Genomic DNA, 18,992 nt, shown 5'->3' on the forward strand with positions numbered 1-18,992 from the left:
GTAGTCCGACTCCTCCCCCCTTGAGATGAGTCCAACCACTGTGGTGTCATCCGCGAACTTTATGATGGTGTTTGAGAGATGGGTAGGGGAGCAGTCGGAGAGCGTAAACAGGAGGGGACTCAAAACACATCCTTGTGGAGACCCGGTGCTGAGTGTGATGGTGCTGGACCGGTGGGGGCCGAGTCTGACAGACTGTGGTCTATTTGTCAGGAAGTCCTTGATCCAGAGGCAGATGGGGGTGGAGAGTCCAGTTTCTGGACCAGGATCTCCGGGATGATATGATTGAATGCTGAGCTGAAGTCCAGAAAGAGCATTCTCACATAGCTTCCTCGGTGCTCCAGGTGACTCAGCGCAGTGTGGAGCGCTATGGTGATAGCGTCCTCGGTGGATCGATTTGTCCTGTAGGCAAATTGGTGGGGGTCCAGAGTGGGAGGCAGACCGGCCCTGATGTGCTGACAGACCAGTCTCTCAAAGCACTTCATCACTACAGGCGTAAGTGCAACAGGCCTGTAGTCATTTGGGCTGGCCACAGCTGTCTTCTTGGCGATGGGGATGATGGTGGAGATTTTGAGGCAGGGCGGGACGGTGTTTGATGACAAGGAAAGGTTGAAGATTTTAGTGAAGACTTATGTTGTTTGCATGTTACATTGTTTGTTTTTAATTTTGCTTAAGCATTTTTATCATGCAGCTAAGAACTTGACATAACATACCATTATTCTTGCATTATTTACTATTTGGGCTACCTCTCCTTATATGCAACAGTGTTACAATACTGCTGTTTCTTTTTTAATCAGGATTCTTTGCTCTCCTGTACACTTGCATTTGAACTTTTTACAGTATTGTTGCAGCATATTTTAATTACAAACTCTAACTCCTCCTTCACTGATGTGTTACTGTAATTCATTGTTCCTGTCAATAGCTTCAGTGATGACCTTTCATACTTAATGAAAATTGGCCAAAATACTGAACCATCAAAGAAAGTGGGTTCGGTTCAGATAATAGTCCGAGCCAAAAACTTACATGTGAAAAGATCCGTAATACAATCTGCTGCTAATGACTTGGTAACTGATGGCACAGGGCATCTTTACTGCAGAATTCTGACCTCAGCAGGCTGTTTTGGTGCCACTATGGATCAGCAGCATATTAGGAAGGCTTGGTGTTTATATCTTACATTTCCTGCGTTTTGTCTCCCATAGTGAAACATCCACAAAGCCCACCTGCAAGGGAAGTTGACCCCCCAAAAGAAAAACCAACCCCAACTCCCCTCACTAAGCCTCAACCTGAACCCACTTCCAACATTCGGGAAATCATCAAACAGTTCAACAGCCGACCACAACCAGAACCCGAACCCTTTCAGCCCGTCAGGTCTGAGCACTTCATCCTCTGTGTACACATTTCCATTAAAGCCTGAAATTGAAGTTTCCTTTAATCATCTGGATACTGCTTGAGCATTCTTTATATCTTACATGTGATGAAAAACTACCAAAGATGAGTCAGCATAAATGTTGGGGGGGAAATGGAAAGGCATTTTAGATCGTCAGAGGTTTGAGTATCACTTTAAACATAATTGGAGCTTTAACCAAATTTTGGTGAATGTGTCCAGTTTGCAGCCAGTCACATGGCTATCCTGACCAATTCAGTCTGTTGATGTCGCCAGCTCTGATGTTACTCCTCTAACAGACCATAGGAGGTACATTGCACTCTCTAAAACAGACTGAGAGAAAATCCCTGACATTTTGCTGTTCACTTGCATCTCTGCGTCCTAAGGACATAGAGCCAGTTTATTCCCTTTTTGTGTACAGACTCAGGTTGTAAAAGGGTCACCATCCCAGGTCCTTAGAACTTTGGGGATGATGTCATCGGGGACTGCAGCCTTGCTCTCGTGTAGTTTCTCCTGCTGTCACTTAACCTAGCCAAAAATTACAATAGGGAAGGGGTTCATTTTATGGGGAAGTTGAGGAAAAGGGAAAAGCGCTGAAAGTAGTCGAAGTTTATGGAATCCAGGATGTGTGATGGAGGAAGCACCACAATGGTATAAACTAACCTAACCCTGTTAAAGATATTATTTAGCTCTTTTGTTCTCTGCAGATTGCCCACTGGTTGTCCGTCTCCCACCTTACACACAGTGGTTTTCTTCTTCCCACTCTATAGCATTGGTGGTGATGTTAGGCCTCCTGCTCTCTTTGTTTGTACGCCAGTATTAATTATGAGTCAGAGATTTAGGTATCTTTTCCCTGGAATTTAAAAAAAAAATGTAAAACTAATGTTTAAATGTTTAAATGTTTTTTTTGTTTCCTTTTATCAGATTTTACATCTTAAGCTAGCTCGTTTTACTCATATTCTATCAGTTCATAATAAAACTTGTTGAGAGCGTGCATGTAAATGAAACCTTAATAGAATTGTCTTGTTTTCTACATATCTTTTTTCTCCTCTTTGCAGACACCCTGCAAAATCATTTGTAAAGAAGAGTAACCCCAAAGAGGAAGCTCTGGCTAAGCTTAAAAACAAAGCACCAGTGGCACAACAGAAGGTCAGAATACAAACAAATAACTAGAAATCTTTTTTGTTTGTTTATGCAATTACACTCTTAATTAGGTAATTCTTTAACAGTTTGACATCCTTCCTGTATGTAGAAACAGTGGCTGCCTCCTCCACCCCCTTCTCCAAAGACCCGTTCACCACAGAAATCTCCACCATCAACAAGGGGTCGCAGAGTCATCTCCAACAGCATGAGACAGAAACAGCGCTCCCTGGAGGACCTGTTCAGCTCCCAGCAGCCCCAGCACCCTCCTCCTTCTCCCCCTGACTCCCCACCACCTTCCCCAGGCTTTCAGGACATCCCTGAGCCACCATCAATGGCTGCTCCATCAATAAGTGGGTGTCCCCTGACTTCATGTTTCCCCATACATCAGCATTATTCTGTGACATATTTGGCTGATAAATAGCATCGGCCGACAACAGCTCTATATGCCCTCATATAGCTGAGGGTATGTATCTTTGTCAGTAACTTTAGTTTACTGTGTATTAACTATAGATGATGATATGCCAGAGGACGAAGGCATTCAGTCCAAACTCCACCGCTTCTCTGCTGGGGTTTACTTCTCATACTACAACATGCCAGGAAAACTGTTCCTGCGAAAAGAAGTAAGATTTGCATGCACACAAAAACAATTAGGAGGTTCACTTATATGGATACTGTTTTGGGTCCTTCTTACCATCGTGAAGGACCCATCAAATAGGGATGCAGTGGGTTTTGTGGAAACAAGATTGTTATAAGAGGAGAAACTCCTTTCTTGAAAGACCAAGGTCTTTCATAAAATTCAATTTTGTTTCTGCCAAATCCCAAGCGCCTTCAGGCAGTTGCCTCAAGGTGTTTAAGGTAAAACGCAGTAATACAATAATATGCCCCCTTTAACCAAACACTTCACGACAGTGGAAGGGAAAAGCTTCCTTTAAACAGGAAGAAATCTTCAGCAGAACCGAAATTAAGGTGGGGGTGATGGACGGAAGACAGGACAAAATAATCAATGTGCAAGAGAGTCAGACATTTATAATAACTACTGAAAATATAGAGTGGTGTGTAAGCACAAAAAACACTCAGTGCAGTAGGGTAGCCGCCAGCAGACTAGGCCTATTGCAGTGTAACTATGGGAGGATTTAGGGTCCCCTGATCCAGACCTGCTTTATCAAAAAGGAAAGTTTTAAGCCTAATGTTGAAAGCAGAAGAGTCTGTCTGGCTCCTGAATAGTAGCTGGTTCCACAGAAGATGGGCCTAAAAGCTGAAGGCTCGGCCTCCCATTCTACTTACCATTCTTGTTGTTCTCAGGAACCACAAGTAAGCCAGCAGTCTGACAACTGCTGTCATTACGCTCACTGCACAATTCTGGAGCAATTGAACGCATTTGCGTTTTTTAAGAAAGCCAGAAAATAATTGTTATAGCAGTCCAGCCTAAAAGTAAAAAATGTGTTAATATTTAAGCGGACAATGTGTTACGGCCGAGAGGGCCAGGCTGTGGGTGTGGACTCAAATGCAGACACAGAGGGAGGCAAAACGGGCGTGAACACAGTGCTTTATTTACAGTGCCTAGTTAACTTACAAAGCAGGAAACTATGAATGCTATGAACTGAGAACCATGAGGTCAAACTATGAACATGAAACTGAGTGCTATGACTAGGTGCTAGATTTCATGGATGGATCCTGGGAATGGAAAAAGGGGCAGCGGCTTGGATGGAGGTACGCAGTCACTATAATGAGAGGAGACAAGTAGTCAGTGGCAGTCTAGTGAATCACAGCTGAAGGATTAGACTATGGTGGTTAGGGCTTACGCGTTGCAGGTTCAAGTGTCATGCGAGGAGGGGGTGTCCAAGGGGTTCTATGTGAGGAGTGTCCAGAATATACTTGGAGTGAGGGACTTGGCAGGGAGGCAGGCAGGTGTAGTCCAATGATGGAAAGGAAGCAACCAGATGACAGAACCAGCATCCAGGCGGAGATGTGAGTAGTTTAGTTTGGGAAGTGTGACTGCCAGGTGGGTCGTGAGTTAGCAGAAGATCTGGTCTGTTGTGAATGCTGGTCTTATATGCTGGTGACTTGATTGGAACCAGGTGTGGAAGCTGGTGGAGCCCAGCGGAGTGGAAAAACCCCGTACTCACCCGAACCATGACACAATGCAATTAAAAACGGCATTTCACTACACTTGGAATTTGAAGTACAGCTGTTATAAGTGTGTTAGCCCTGCGACAGACTGGTGACCTGTCCAGGGTGTACCCCGCCTCTTGCCCTATGACAGCTGGGATAGGATCCAGCACCCCCGCGACCCTGAAAAAGATAAGCGGAAGCGAATGGATGGATGGATGGATGGATGTTGTTGTAAGTCCATGTTAGTAACTGCAAGTTTTATGTGCAGGTTTTTTACCCCAGAGAGATGTTTAACCAGCCCTATATTCTTAATCTGTTGTGTGAACAGGTCTGTATATTTCTTTTGTTCATCTATATATCTGATAGACATGGTAGACACACAGAGTTTGGAATTCTGTAATACTCTATTTTTACTTTTTTTTTTTTTTTTTAGATAATCAAGGACACTTACTCTGACAGCTGCGAGAAGATCAGCAAAGAGGAGAGAAGGAAGATGAAAGATCTGCTGGGTAAGATTTTGACAGTTTATCATAAACCTTAATGCGACAATGCTGCTTTTCCAATCATTATCCGCCAGTGGCTTGAAAGAATATGACTCAGTTACACCATTTTTGCCACCCACAATAGCAAATTTCAACATAGGAACAACTATAAACACCATCCAGGACAACAACATGAAGAAGAGGATTGTCATTGCAGCTCGAGACAACTGGGAAAACTACTTTACTCGTCTGTTCCCTGTGAAGGTGAGCAGACCAAAAAATCAAAGTAAAAAACATCCAAACTGTACTGTCCGTTCTGTGATCAGTCGAGTTCGATTGCTGCTTCTCTGAGCTTCACTGCTCTTTGTGTGTTTAGCCAGCTGTATTCTACAATATACACTCTTCCACACCTTTATTTAGTATAACTATTCAAAAACAGGTACAGATTCAGGTTATTCTATCTAAGCAACCAATCAAATAGCAGCAACTCAATGCATTCAGGCATGTAGAGGTCCAAGAGGACCAAGAGGTCCTGCAGATATTTCAACATATATTTATATATGTTTTAATATTTCAGTAGCTGCAAATCTACCAGGATTTTCCCACACAGCCTTTGTCAATCACACACAGTTTTGTATGTGATTAAGATAAGATCTTATTCTAGCAGTCAGCCTCATTGATCATATGAATAGGGCATCTAACTAGCCAGAAATTTAAGGTCATCCAGGTCGTCATGTGTTCAAGAAATTCCTGCATTCTGGATAGATAAAGCTGGGTATCGTCTGCAAAGCAATGAAAACTTATGCTGTGCCTTCCAATTATACTCCATGTAATTAGCTACATTAAAAACGTAATTAGTCCTAGCACTAAACCCTTGGATTTCCATAATTAACATTTAACATTAACATTATGTGTGAAGAGGACTTCCCTGTTACATGAACAAATTGGAGTTTGTTTGATAGATATGATTCAAACGGATGCAGCACAGACAGATTATGTATCAAACTGCACAGAAAAGTTGTCCGTTTGGTGAAAGAGCTTCCCCTGCAGCCTTTTATTCTGTGACACAGTTTACACAAACACCCATAGTAATTGAACTAAGATTTACAAATTTAAGTAACACAATTACAACATTTAACAATTTCAACCTAACAGATTGGATGGGGAAAAATGTGTGTAGAGTATGCAGGGTTCACCATGAGGTTATATTACTCTGATTGGTTGAGTATCTCCATGGTATCAGCTGGAAGATTGCACCATATGAAAAATAAGATTGTCAATTGATAAATTCAGATTCAACATTACTCTGGATTGTTTCTGCCCATTTTGATGTTTTTATTATAAGATAAGATAAGATAAGATAAGATAAGATAACCTTTATTAGTCCCACACGTAGGAAATTTGTTTTGTCACAGCAGGAAGTGGACAGTGCAAGAGTTATGAGGCAAAAATTAGAATACAATAAGAATAAATACAGTACACAACTGTACAGAATAGAATAAAATAAAATACTATATACAGTAGAATAAAATAAAATAAATATACAATAAGATAAAAATAGGATACAAATACAAATACTATATACAACTGAGTAAAAATACAACGATGACAGAAAGGATTATTGCACTTAGTATTATTGCATATGTATGGATGTGTGTGCTTGATCAGTTAAAGTCTTTATTATGGAGTCTGACAGTCTGACTGTATAATAACATATACAGTATGTTCAGGGGTATATGATTGAGATATTGGGTCTTGATTGAGACACTAAAGTCATGAGCTGTGTAGTTTAAAGTGCAATACAGTAGAATCTATTGCACTTTACACTTCTTACAGATATTTATTTGCAAGCATCTCCTGTTTGTACGCAGCCAGACAGTGGGGATGCCCAGGTGTTGGGTGTCTCTCATCGCGGGATTCGTCTCCTTAAGATGGTGAGGGCATTGGGGATAAACCCCAAACATCTCCGGCTACTCAGAGGTTACAGGTAAGCATTTGCATGCACAAATTCACAGAGTAAGGGTATTTATTTGAAATACTTTCTCACTGTGTATGTACATTCTACATACTATCCATTTTTAATATTAAAATAAAAAATCTCATCTGGATCCATAATATACATGCTAAATAAATGATATAAAACGTAATTATCTCTACGTAAAGTTCATTATTTATTATCCTAAAACAGTCATTCTCAAACTGCAGGCTCCCTCTAGTGGTACACAGGAAGTCTCTGAAAAATATTTAAGATTAAATAATTATACCATGTTCTGACTGAGGGATTTCTGAAAAATTAAAATGCACAGCTCGGCCACATACGCTTTTTTTTCCACTCGATAAAAGTTAACGTAAGGATTCCCGATGGTTAGGGACAAATGCAATCACATGGCAGGGTGCTGTAAACAGACCAAACTTCAGTCAGGAGAACAACTGAGATAATCCATCCACAATATGAGGTTAGTCATTAATATACTGCTGCATGGGCTGGGCTGTAGTTAGATCGTAAGGGTTTAAAAACTGGGCTTTAAAATGAATAGTGGTAATAAAATCTGAGAGAGGCCGACAGTGATCACTGCCTTTTTTTAGGGGCTTGTTCAGATTAAATAGAACAAGATACAAAGCATTAAAACATGTTAAAAACACAACAGCCTTAATAAACACAGTAGTTTGGACCCGGAAGCAGGGTTATACGTCATCACTTAAAGACCAGACATCCCACCTACAGTTGTTATTATTATCATTTGTCACATCCTGTTTATGACAATTAAAATGAATAACATTCATATAAGAAATAAAATTGTCTCATGTAAACTGGATATGGGTTTAAATAGGCCTATACTACTGTACTTTTATGTCGATCATAAGTTCCATAACTTTAATCAGTAAGGATTTCCAGGAGCCACTCAGCAACCAGTCCCACCAGCCTTGCTTAACGGCTACGTAGTCCTGCTGCTGAGCGTCTCTCAATTGTTTCAGAACATTCAAAGCATTTGTCATGTTTAATGAGTGTATGTTGTCAGGTATGTAGGTGCAACAGGTGATGTTGAACAACACGCAGAGACCTCCTTTCTCTGCAAGAATAATGTCCAAAGCTACTCGATGTTGCATGACAGTGATGCGGATTGCATCAATTTCTTCATTCTGTGCTTTGTCAATGCGGGTGGAAGCATTCAAAAACAGTCCAAAACGATAGTCTAAAGTCTCTATTTGTAGTGCGTGCTTTCCTACTCCGATCCAGGGAAACAAAGCGTGCATTACCTTCTGGCCGTTGGTCCAGAGTTGTAACTTACAAGCACCTAAGCACAACAGCTTTGGGGCTGGGGCTGGTGCTGGTGCTGGGGCTGGTGCTTCTTCTGGATTCATCGGGCTGGTTTCCTCAGTCATCTTGTTGGTCTTCAGGCGTCCCTGGTGTCGTTATTGGTTCTTCTCCTTGGTGGGATAGGTCACTCTTTTACTATGTGTCTGTTCTTCAGGATGACCTGGTACACCTAAACTTCTGGTGAGTAGACTGCCAGCGAAGTGGAGTGGCGGGATATACCCAATCAGCCCTTCCTCCACCGGCAGATCACCTGGAAGCTAGGGGAACCGGCGTCTTATTGTGGTGCAAACACTTTCTTCACGTGGCTTTGATGGATCCACGAAGGTCGTTCGGCTATCTTACAAGCTGTCGGTGTAGTAAGCAACACCTGGAAGGGCCCCTCCCACCTCGGAGCACTCCAGTTTTTCCGCTGGAGGACTTTAATCAGAATCCAATCACCGGGGTTCAACCTGCAAGAGACTGGAGATAGATCACTCGGCAGTTGATTGCTTAGTATCACTTCTTTATTCTCAAACAGTTTTGTCATCCATTCTGCCATCGTTGTTTCTGCAGGAAGCAGGGTGCTGGGGTTTAGCTGATTACACTTCTCTATAGTAATGTGTGAGTGTGAGAGCAGAATACCTACATAAGAGAGTTGTCTCCGAAAGCTTGAGTCAAAACTGCCTTCATGTACCCCGCTACTCCATCGACATGGAGAACAAAAGGTTCTTCATAGTCTGGTAATGCTAAGACGGTACATGTTTGCAATGCTATTTTTAAATCAGTGAAGGCTTTTTTTCTGCTTCTAGGGTCCACTGTATTTTGTCTTTTAATGCTAGGTCTTTTCCATAAATTAGGTTCTGTAGTGGCTGGGCCAGCAGTGCATACTCTGGGATCCAGCACCTACAGAAATTGCACAGACCTAAATAACTCATCATTTGTTGCTTAGTTATTTGGTTTTGCTGCATTTTGGACTGCTGTCTTTCTGCTCTCTAGTAGGGTGCGGCCTTGGCCTGTTAGCTGATGTCCTAAATAGATGACTTTATCACTCCACAGTTGTAACTTGTGTTGTGATACTTTGTGGCCTTGTTCTGCCAGATGTTGCAGAACCGTCATTGTGTTTTCTTTACAATCATCTTGTGTATGGCCTGTAATCAATATGTCATCTACATACAGCAGAAATTTTCCTGGAGCAGAGAGAGAGCAAAGTGACATTGATTTCTTTAGAGCTTCTGCATACAGTGTTGGGCTATTTTGAAATCCTTGTGGTAGCCTCGTGTATGTGTATTTTTCATTATCAAAAGTAAATCCAAATAGATTCTGTGAATCTTTATGTAAGGGAACAGAGAAAAATGCATTTGAGAGGTCAATCACCGAGAACCATTGTTCTTTTGGTGTTACTTGATTTAAAATGATATGTGGATTTGCAACCACTGGAGGTATTTGCTCTGTTACCTTATTTATTGCTCTTAGATCATGAACTAGGCGATATTTTCCAGTATTGGCCTTTTTTACTGGAAAAATTGGTGTATTACACGTGGCTTTATTAGTTTTCACGAGAATACCTGCTTTCTGCATGTCTGCTATTACTGGCCTAATTCCTTCCTTTGCTTCTGCACTCAAAGGTTATTGTGGTTTCACAGGCCTTCTGGCCCTGATGCTGACCTAACTATCAGAGTGTCATTAGAGAATCTCATTTTCACTTGAGGCATTTTTAGATACCTTCTAGTTTTTCAAAGAATTCACACATCTTACATATTTCAAACTTTGAAGTTTTTTGTTTTGTGTATATATATATTTTTTCCTAAACTTTGCATTGTTCATAGCTCACAGTTCTAAAACTGGGCATTTGTAAATCATATGCATTTGTAAATCATATGCCTAATCACTATGTGTCACCATAATCCACAAGTATTGGCACAAATTTGTTTCCAAACCAACAAAATAATCAAAAAACAAAAACAAACAAAAACATACATGAGTCAGGATACAAAAAGACAAAGAAAAATGCTGCCAGAAACAGAGCAGAAGTGTGAGGGGAAACTGAGCTCACAGACAGCTGCATGTGTTCGCTTTTAATAGCATGCAGCCTCTGTTCTAAAAAAACCAATAAATAAAAAATAAAAGAAAATGTGTAACATGCTTATCAACTTAGCGGTGTCCACACATTTAATTCAGCTTCATAATCCTGTAGGTTTAGTTATTATCTACAGGGTTTGGCTTATTAGTTGTTATTATAGATGTGCTCTGTATCGCAGTAATATTTATCTAGGATAAATGACAGGTTTTCAAGCAGGTTAAGTGCCTCTATGCACCTAATTGGTTTAGATATTGCTTTTATTTTCTTCATCTCATATTTCATTATACTGAGTTTGAGCAAACCTTTAAGCTTGATGCAGACTACTTCATAACAATTGTCCATCTCACATCATACTGGCTAAGATACTTCTTGTCAATATTAATATTATATTTTTTATTAATTATTATCATCTTTTTCTCTCTATATAATAACAATAGTATATCACAATATTTTATTAGTGTATATCACTATACTACTACTGAGCCAACTTAATAGTTAGGATCATCTTACTCAGCAAACAGATAATTTATAGTTCATCCAATCTGTACAAATTTGCTTTTTCTCTGAACAGGTTTGTGCCTAGTTTTAGACTGGTCTTCTGTTTGCCTCATCTCAGATCCAACCTTCAGATTATTATATTTTATTTTGTATCCATCAGGGACTGTGAGTGAGCTGCAGTCTCACCCACCCTCCAGGATGGAAACATTTATCTTTTCACACACTTTCCTTGGCTGAACAATGACACAGCCTTAATCTACCTTATGCATCTCTCTTTTTTTTTATAGAAAAGGTCTTCATATGAATGATTTCCTTTTATTTATTTCATACAATCTGGGCATGATGGGTCATAAATGCACTGATTTTTGCAGCCACGGCCACTATCTCTATGTGACATAAAAGGGGATCGGTTAGATGCTGTTTTGTCACATGTCCTGAGGCTGATTTCACAATTATAGTGTTTTTTGAGAATGTTACATTTGGGACTTCTACAGTTAAAACAGTTTTACAAGCTCCTGTGTCCCAAAACATTTTTTAACGGCACACCTTTCACATATATTACAACTGTTGGCTTGTCTTCTGAACCTAACAGTAGTTGTTCTACATTGTAAACCTCCGCTTCATCTGTTTCACTTCCTTCCTCTCGTGCTAGTCATTCATCACTTTCCTGTTCCTGAATTACACTCCTGCAGTCTCGAGCAAAGTGCCCGTTTTTTTTCCACAATTACAGCATTTAATCTCTCTTTTGTCCCTTCTTTGTCCTGCTTTTTACTTTCTTTTGACTTTTTTCCTCATATAGCTCTTTTTGCAAAGCGGTTTTTAAAGCATTTATTGAATCAGGGGTGCATTTGCCTTGCCAAGCTGGACAATATATTTTATGTGGATTTCTCCATCTTTTTGCACTGATTATTCCTGCATTTGAACAGTTTTTTTTTTTCTAACCACTCTTCATCTGCTGTTAATTTTACTTTAGCTTTAGAATTACCCATTTTGAACTAATTACGTCAGAACTGTGACACTGTCTCTGGTATGACGAAGCGGGCAGGTTATCAATAACAGGCTTCTACTCTCCCACTATTTGAGAGAGCGGTTATTGATTTTACGTGATGACGCACAACCTTATCTCCACTCCAACCAGTTCGTGAGTGTACACAGGAAAACAGTTTGAGAAGCGGTTCGACCGCGTATTGGGTCGTAAATGACAACTCACTCCTCTTAGTTAACACAATTAGAGCGCGCTTTTATAATTTTTATTGAGATTTTCCGTATTTTCGTTGTGCAACCTTCTACCTGTTCCGTTGCAGCCACTCCCAGAGCGACCGGAACTCGTTCCGTTCAGCTGCTACCCAGAGCAACCGGAACTTTTAATAGCGATTTCTAGAATCTCGCTCTTGCCTGTCGTCTCTAAGTCCCTCTTGGACTGAGATCTGTCGGCGCTAACCAGGTTTACACACTATTTTAAAGGAAAATCTCAATATCAACGTATTTTAGCGCTTGATGGAGTGCAGTGTTTCATATTCACCTTACTGTGGCGCTGCGTTTTGGATCCGGTTCATCTGGTCCTGGCGCCGTGGGGCCTGTATAAGACGCTGACCGGAGATCGAATGGTCCCGGTTTTTCTCCTTTACTGTGCACAGGTTTTTTCCAGCGCAGGCAACACGACATCAGGATCCGATGAAAACCGTCTGTGGACAACTAGACGTTAAAAATAACAGTCAGTTCTCCGGCTCGGAGGACCAATTAAATGTCAGGGGTAGACATTTGTTCAAACACAAGTAAGAGAAATGAGACAACTGCAGACCGACTCAGAGTGTAATTAGAAAACGTGCGCACGGGTGAATGTCTCTGAGAAGACAAAACACACCAAGCACAGGCTCGCTTGCTTTATTTATAAGGCAAAATGGGTTACATAGTACTTCCTCTTTTAACCGAAAGGGAAAAGGCCAGACATTACCTAAGCTTATCTGACCTCTGTACACAAACTAAGAATAAAAACATAGAAGTATATCACACTTATCTGACATCACACACACTGGGTTAAAGAATACATACTTGTATACTTGTCAAACATCTCAGACACTAAAGTAAGGAATGCATTATGTTCTCTTTAACAATAAACTTGGTTATGTGAAAATATATGAACACTCGATTATAAGGCACACTTGATTATACTTGATTTCATAAAAATCCTCTCACACATTTGTACACATATTTACAAATAATGATAAAAAGTGAGTGAGTACATTTCAACATTTTCAGCAATCACTCACAATCCTGGCACTGCCACGGTATCTGTCGTCTGCATTTACCACATGTGTACCTGTAGCAGTGAACACATCGCACAGTGGCCTGATTTTTTTTGCATCTGTGTTTGACCTGACACGTGGCCCTTTTTCCGCGGGGGTCTAAGGTAGAAAACCAAAATGACTGCTCTCCGGGGGTCTAAGTGTTTTAAAAGCGATATATTTTATGAGGTGGTACTTGTTGTGAAAAGTTTGAGAATCACTGTCCTAAAATATTATTTATTTATTTATCATCCTCATTAGCAAAATATGCCAGCCTGACCTGGAACTGCCCCCTAAATTGGCCAACACCACCTCTCCCCCTGCAGCTCAGCGAAAAATACACCTCATGGCCACGAAAACAAACATTGTTAACTTTGCCTGTCAGTCGTTTTCATAATGTGGCTTTCAAGTACAGTCCAAAGTTCACGCTCCCAAGATATCAGCAGCTATATTGTTCCACTGTTTTCATCAGCTAGATTAAGTTGCTATGGTAATAACTATCACAGGTCTCGTGTGCTATTCCTTATGGACGTTTTTGCTACATCTTTGATATTTTAATTCATTGTTGCTGTTGGTTATTGCATTAAATGTTAACGTGGGTCTTCATGAATAAAGTTTTGCAGAGGTGCTGTCAGCTGAACTTCAGGGTGAAGACACAGTGGCACTGAAGCTGAAGAGTGAAAAACTGGTGTTGCAGTCACGCAGGGCTCCTCAGATCATTGCTATGATTCAGTCATTCATCCAGGAACTCATCAAGGTACTCTTTTTATAATCATAGTTCATTCCATGGTCTATAATTTTAAAGGTTTTCAGCTTATATTCACAGTCTCCTTGTCTTTAGAGCCTCTTTAATTTTAGTTCATCTCTCACTCCTCCCTTTAGGACTCAAACCATGTAGTTGCCCTGAAGAGTTTTGTAACAGATGACAAGAGTCTACTCAGCTTCAATAAGGGTGATATAATCAAACTGCTGCCAATGGAAGGGCTAGAGCCAGGTAAAGTCATGACTTGAATTGTAGTCATATGTTTATGTTAGTTACTAAGACAAATATTATTTTCATTGTTTCCAGTCTAATTAGATTTGTCTGTTTCACCAGGCTGGCGTTTTGGCAACAAGGGAGGACGTTCTGGTCTTTTTCCAGAAGACCTCACCAAGCCATCTGCAGCCCCAGACTACCACTGTCTCAATCTAAACCACAGAGATGAGAAGAGGAAAAGCATGAGGAAGACTCTCATCAACAAACACATGGGCAGCAGTAATTCAAAGCAGCCTGGAAGAGAGGCTTCACCCCACGGTTTGGTGCATGGATCTCTCCAGAGATCACAACAGAGCTCAATGCAGGGCTCAGTCCTCAACTTAGAGGTGAACTCACCGATGGCTGACTTTGCCATGAAGTACTTCAGGTAGGATAAAAGTATGCTAAGTATTATTGTGAACTATGCTGAAGTGGTTTGGGGTCATATAACATGGAAAGTATAACTTTGTTCCACCCTTCTTTGTTTATCGAAGACTGGGGACAACAGGTCTGCCAGCCAACGGAAGGAATTTTTCACAAGTGATTGAATACACAGAGGTAAGTGTTGCAGTCCCTCTGATGTCATATGACCACATGTTTTAGTGCGAAATTAGTTAGATCTAATGCTATAACCAATAGTTAATGCACACCTATAATAGATGCCTTCCTGCAGTAAAATATGCCTCTGAAAATAGAATAGAATAACTTTATTATCCACATCAATGGAAAATTGTCTTTCATTCACCAAGCCATGAACAAATTAGTCAAATCACTTTATATCATCGCACATTCATACATACACATACAAATACAACAGAACAAACACATCACAGCATGCCTGATTGGTCTTGGGACAAGGGCTGTACTGGGACAAAAAATCGGCCCGGGCATTTTGACTAGAGACGGGCCCACCAGGTATTATAGGAAAAACCATGAAGCCTTTGAATGAAAACAAACGCTGTTGTCACAGTGATGTACACTGTCTTGTTGGTATATATGTATCAGTCTAATAAACCTAAACCTACACCATCCTCCCTATTCTGGTATTCAAAACAGTACCCGAAAGTAGACTGCTTGGTCGAGTTAACCTCCTAAACCATCTAGAACACATGGTGAAAACCTGAAATTAAGACAGAGAAGACTAGAGGTGAGACATGATCATTACTGATGACAGATTTAGATATATTTTCATAAACCATTCATTTTCCACATCAATAAACAGCATGGCAGGGCAAAATATTTTTTCTAACATGGCAACCTTTAAAAAGTGAAAGGAGACAGAAAGACAGGTGAGAAAGAATAAAACTTAATTGACTTTTTGATGGCATTTTACACACAGTACTGGTGCAGTATCTAGAAAATGTGGGAAAATACTGGAATCATATACAGTACTTAGCTACTTCTGAAGAAATTATGATGGGACCCTAAAAAAAATTACTATGTACAATAATGGATTTCTATACATTTTACATCAGATGAAAACGTTTGTAGTAAGATTCAGATAATTATTTGTTAAAAGTGAGACATTTTAAATGAGAATAAGGAAGAAAAGTATTTCCTTGTGCCCCCCTTTCCCTGTTAATGCCCTACTTGGCCCCCTGGCAACACTTTGCTAGACCCGCCCCTGCACAGTTACCAGCTGGTAGCTACTTAAAAAAAGGATCCTGGTGTTATTTGTCTCTCAGAAACAGTTCATAACTTTCCTTCAACTGATTCATGTCACCTAAAAGGTAAACCTGTTTCTCCATCACCTGTTCAGCTCTGATGATTCAGTAAGGACATCTCCTGGTTTCATCTTCATGTTTCCCTCTCACCACATATCCAAACCGACATCATGACCAGCAGCTTTACAGCTGTGGCTCCAGCAAACATCAGCTGATACTAGAAAGTAATATTAAATAAATTCTAGCTGATCAAGCTTAAACGTGCTGCTGTTGTTTAGCGCGACATCCACTGGTTTCCTCTTTCTGGTGGACGATAAACAAACACGAGAGAAAAGCCAATCAGCTGATCACTGATTTAGTTTCATGATTGAAGTAGAAACAGGAGAGAGAGAGGAGAAGAGGCAGCTGTGCAGCAAAGACACAGAATAACTCCAGCTTTGTGTCTTTTTCATTGTAGCTGAAGTCCGGGACAAACCGTGTTCCTTTTCAGCTCAATACCAAACGCGCAATATTTTCTCTGAATACCAGACGATTCCGTTTTTACAGGACGGTTGGAAACTCTAATAACTAACCTTATAAATAAAATAAGATAAAACAAGTTCAACATCAATAATATCATAGCACCCGCCCAGCAGTATATAAAATCCGTCATGCTAGCTAGTACGCAGCACGAGTTATTGTAACTGACTGTAAAAAGTCAGCACAACGAAAATAAAATAAACTTGGTTCATATCTGACCCAGATAGACTGCAGGTCATAACTTCTTACCTGAAGTTCAGTTCACCGCCTCCGGTCTCTGCTCCTTCTGCCTTTCCGTCATCCACCTGCCAGCGTGTTGCGCCTGCTGGCCTCCACCACTTGCTAATGTTACTGAATCTGTAGAAGCTCCGCAATAGCCACCACCAAACAACTGAGTTATTTTTTCACATCTCCCTTCATCTGGCCAATCCACCACCTTTCAGTGTTTATACCGTTACGGGAAAAAATGGGAAAAAAACCCATCAGCCCATAAAAACGGAAAATCACCATCGGGCCCGATGGCCAGTCCAGCTATGCTTGGGACAAATGATTCCTTATAGGCTACATCTTTTTGCTAGCTAAAGGTGTCCTACAATGTCCAGATAAAGAGGGTGTTCACTAGGGCTGGGCCATATCATACCGTTCACGGTAATACCGGTATAATGTTGGGTAACGATAAGAAAATGAAATATGGCGATAGAATATGGGTAAAACGTGCATGCACAGTGCCTTTGTTTTCATACGCACATGGCGGAAAAAGCATGGTGGCAACGGAGAATGAGAAGGGTGAAAGCGGAGCGTTGAGTGAAACAGATGAACCAGAACTGGTTTGTAAAAATGCTGCAGCTTCACTGATGTGGAACTGGTTTAGCTTTCGTCCGTCAGATACACAACAAAGCACTTTTTTTGGTAGAGCATGCTAGCGGGCCGTCGTTATTACCGTGTTTTTTGGAAAATACGGCACACTTAAAATCAATCCTTTGATTTTCCTGAAAGTCGACAGCGCCCCTTATAATCCCGTGTGCCTTATGTATGAACTCTGGTTGTGTTTACTGACCTCGAAACGATTTTATGTACACGGCGCTCGAAAATCTGTCAAATGTTTTAGTACGACTTTGCTAAGCTACGAACCCGCACCGCTTGATGGATTGTCGAAGCATTAGGGCTTCGACAATCCGCGGAGTGATACGTACTCTGCTCTGTGTGTGTATAACTGTTTTTAAGTTTTGTGGATATTCTACATGGTTATGCTGAGGATATGTCGGCCAGTTTCCACTGGAAATGCCTTTTGGTTAAACTGTCAGCAAGGAATTTGCATTTGCACTGTTAAAGTTTTATATAACTTTAATGCACATAAAAAACAGCTGCTTGTTGAAGTGAAAATACATTTATGGTTTTTTGTTTTGTTTTTTTGCACAAATAAAGTTGTGGAGTTGTAAAGTGTTTGTCTAGTGTCAATTATATCGTCAGTTATATCGTTATCGCAAATTTTCAGATGTATATCGTGATAAATATTTTTGGTCATATCGCCCTGCTCTAGTGTTCACAGTCAGCAATGATAGATCAGACTTTCCTCAAAACGGCCCAATGATAAAGCTATACAACAGTTCTGATAATCGCTTTGTTTTTGATGGCCACAGTCAGGTTGCTATACCAGACTGAAACTGAACATAAGGATCAAGTTTATCAGTCAAGGTTACATAGCCACAACGTTTTGGAAAGACTTTATCTCCAAAGCCTCTTAACATCCTAATAACAATCTCTGATTAACTTTCTCGCAAATAGAGTCAATATTAACCATGAAACTAAATGATGTATGTTCTCAAATATTTAAAGCTATTAATGATTTTCTTTCATTTAGAAATGCAATCTTTCTCTTACTGAGACAAACCTTGAGCTCTTTTGTCAGCCACAGCTTATTATTTGTGAACATAGTAAATTTTCTAGTTTGAATCACAGATTTCTCATGAAATTGTATATATGATGTAATGCATCAGTTAATTCATGTGGATCGTTAATTGTGTCAAAGAAGTTTGTTACTTCAAAACAGTGTCTTAATCTTCTGAAGGGAGGAGAAGTAATTGACACATAATTTTAACAAATAAAATAGATATGATCTAGAATCATCACACCTAGTTCTATCCAGAATCAACAAATTCTTTGGCGTTGTCCACTCCAAAGCCATCGATGGCTCTAACACTGAGGGATATTATAGAGACTTTGTGTGGATCAAATGAGTAACTCCCATGCTTTGGCAAAAATAACTGTTGAACATGATGAATTCAGACTGTATGGCATTTCCAAGATGTTTATTATACATATTTGAATCTAGTCAGTGTTAATGAAGCTTTGTGAAATAATAAAACTAAAAGCTAACTGTGATGTGTGTCTTTTTCACACAGACTCCCATCCAGGAATCTCTCATTCTCTATAATGACCCTGAAATCAAGGAGTTATCTATTCAGTGTTTCACAAGTGAGTGTACCCACAATAACACATGGTATTATACATTGAA

At 40.2% G+C, this 18,992-nt stretch overlaps 1 protein-coding gene across 1 annotated transcript in view; it reads left to right on the forward strand.

Annotated features, from left to right (window-relative positions):
* LOC146663024 (unconventional myosin-XVB-like) overlaps nt 1-18,992 on the forward strand; it is a 67,495-nt gene that overhangs the window by 40,947 nt on the left and 7,556 nt on the right. The window contains exons 24-36 of the mRNA XM_085415606.1: nt 1,197-1,365; nt 2,440-2,530; nt 2,634-2,874; nt 3,035-3,144; nt 4,905-4,964; nt 5,070-5,145; nt 5,264-5,382; nt 6,990-7,105; nt 13,895-14,036; nt 14,162-14,273; nt 14,376-14,682; nt 14,789-14,852; nt 18,880-18,952. Of these exons, the coding sequence (XP_085271732.1) occupies nt 1,197-1,365; nt 2,440-2,530; nt 2,634-2,874; nt 3,035-3,144; nt 4,905-4,964; nt 5,070-5,145; nt 5,264-5,382; nt 6,990-7,105; nt 13,895-14,036; nt 14,162-14,273; nt 14,376-14,682; nt 14,789-14,852; nt 18,880-18,952 (1,680 nt within the window). The remainder of the gene's footprint in view (nt 1-1,196; nt 1,366-2,439; nt 2,531-2,633; nt 2,875-3,034; nt 3,145-4,904; nt 4,965-5,069; nt 5,146-5,263; nt 5,383-6,989; nt 7,106-13,894; nt 14,037-14,161; nt 14,274-14,375; nt 14,683-14,788; nt 14,853-18,879; nt 18,953-18,992) is intronic.

Source organism: Rhamphochromis longiceps, linkage group LG8 (genome assembly GCF_057381845.1).
Source record: "Rhamphochromis longiceps isolate RC_006_pf linkage group LG8, R_longiceps_female_GT1.1, whole genome shotgun sequence".
NCBI lineage: Eukaryota > Metazoa > Chordata > Actinopteri > Cichliformes > Cichlidae > Rhamphochromis > Rhamphochromis longiceps.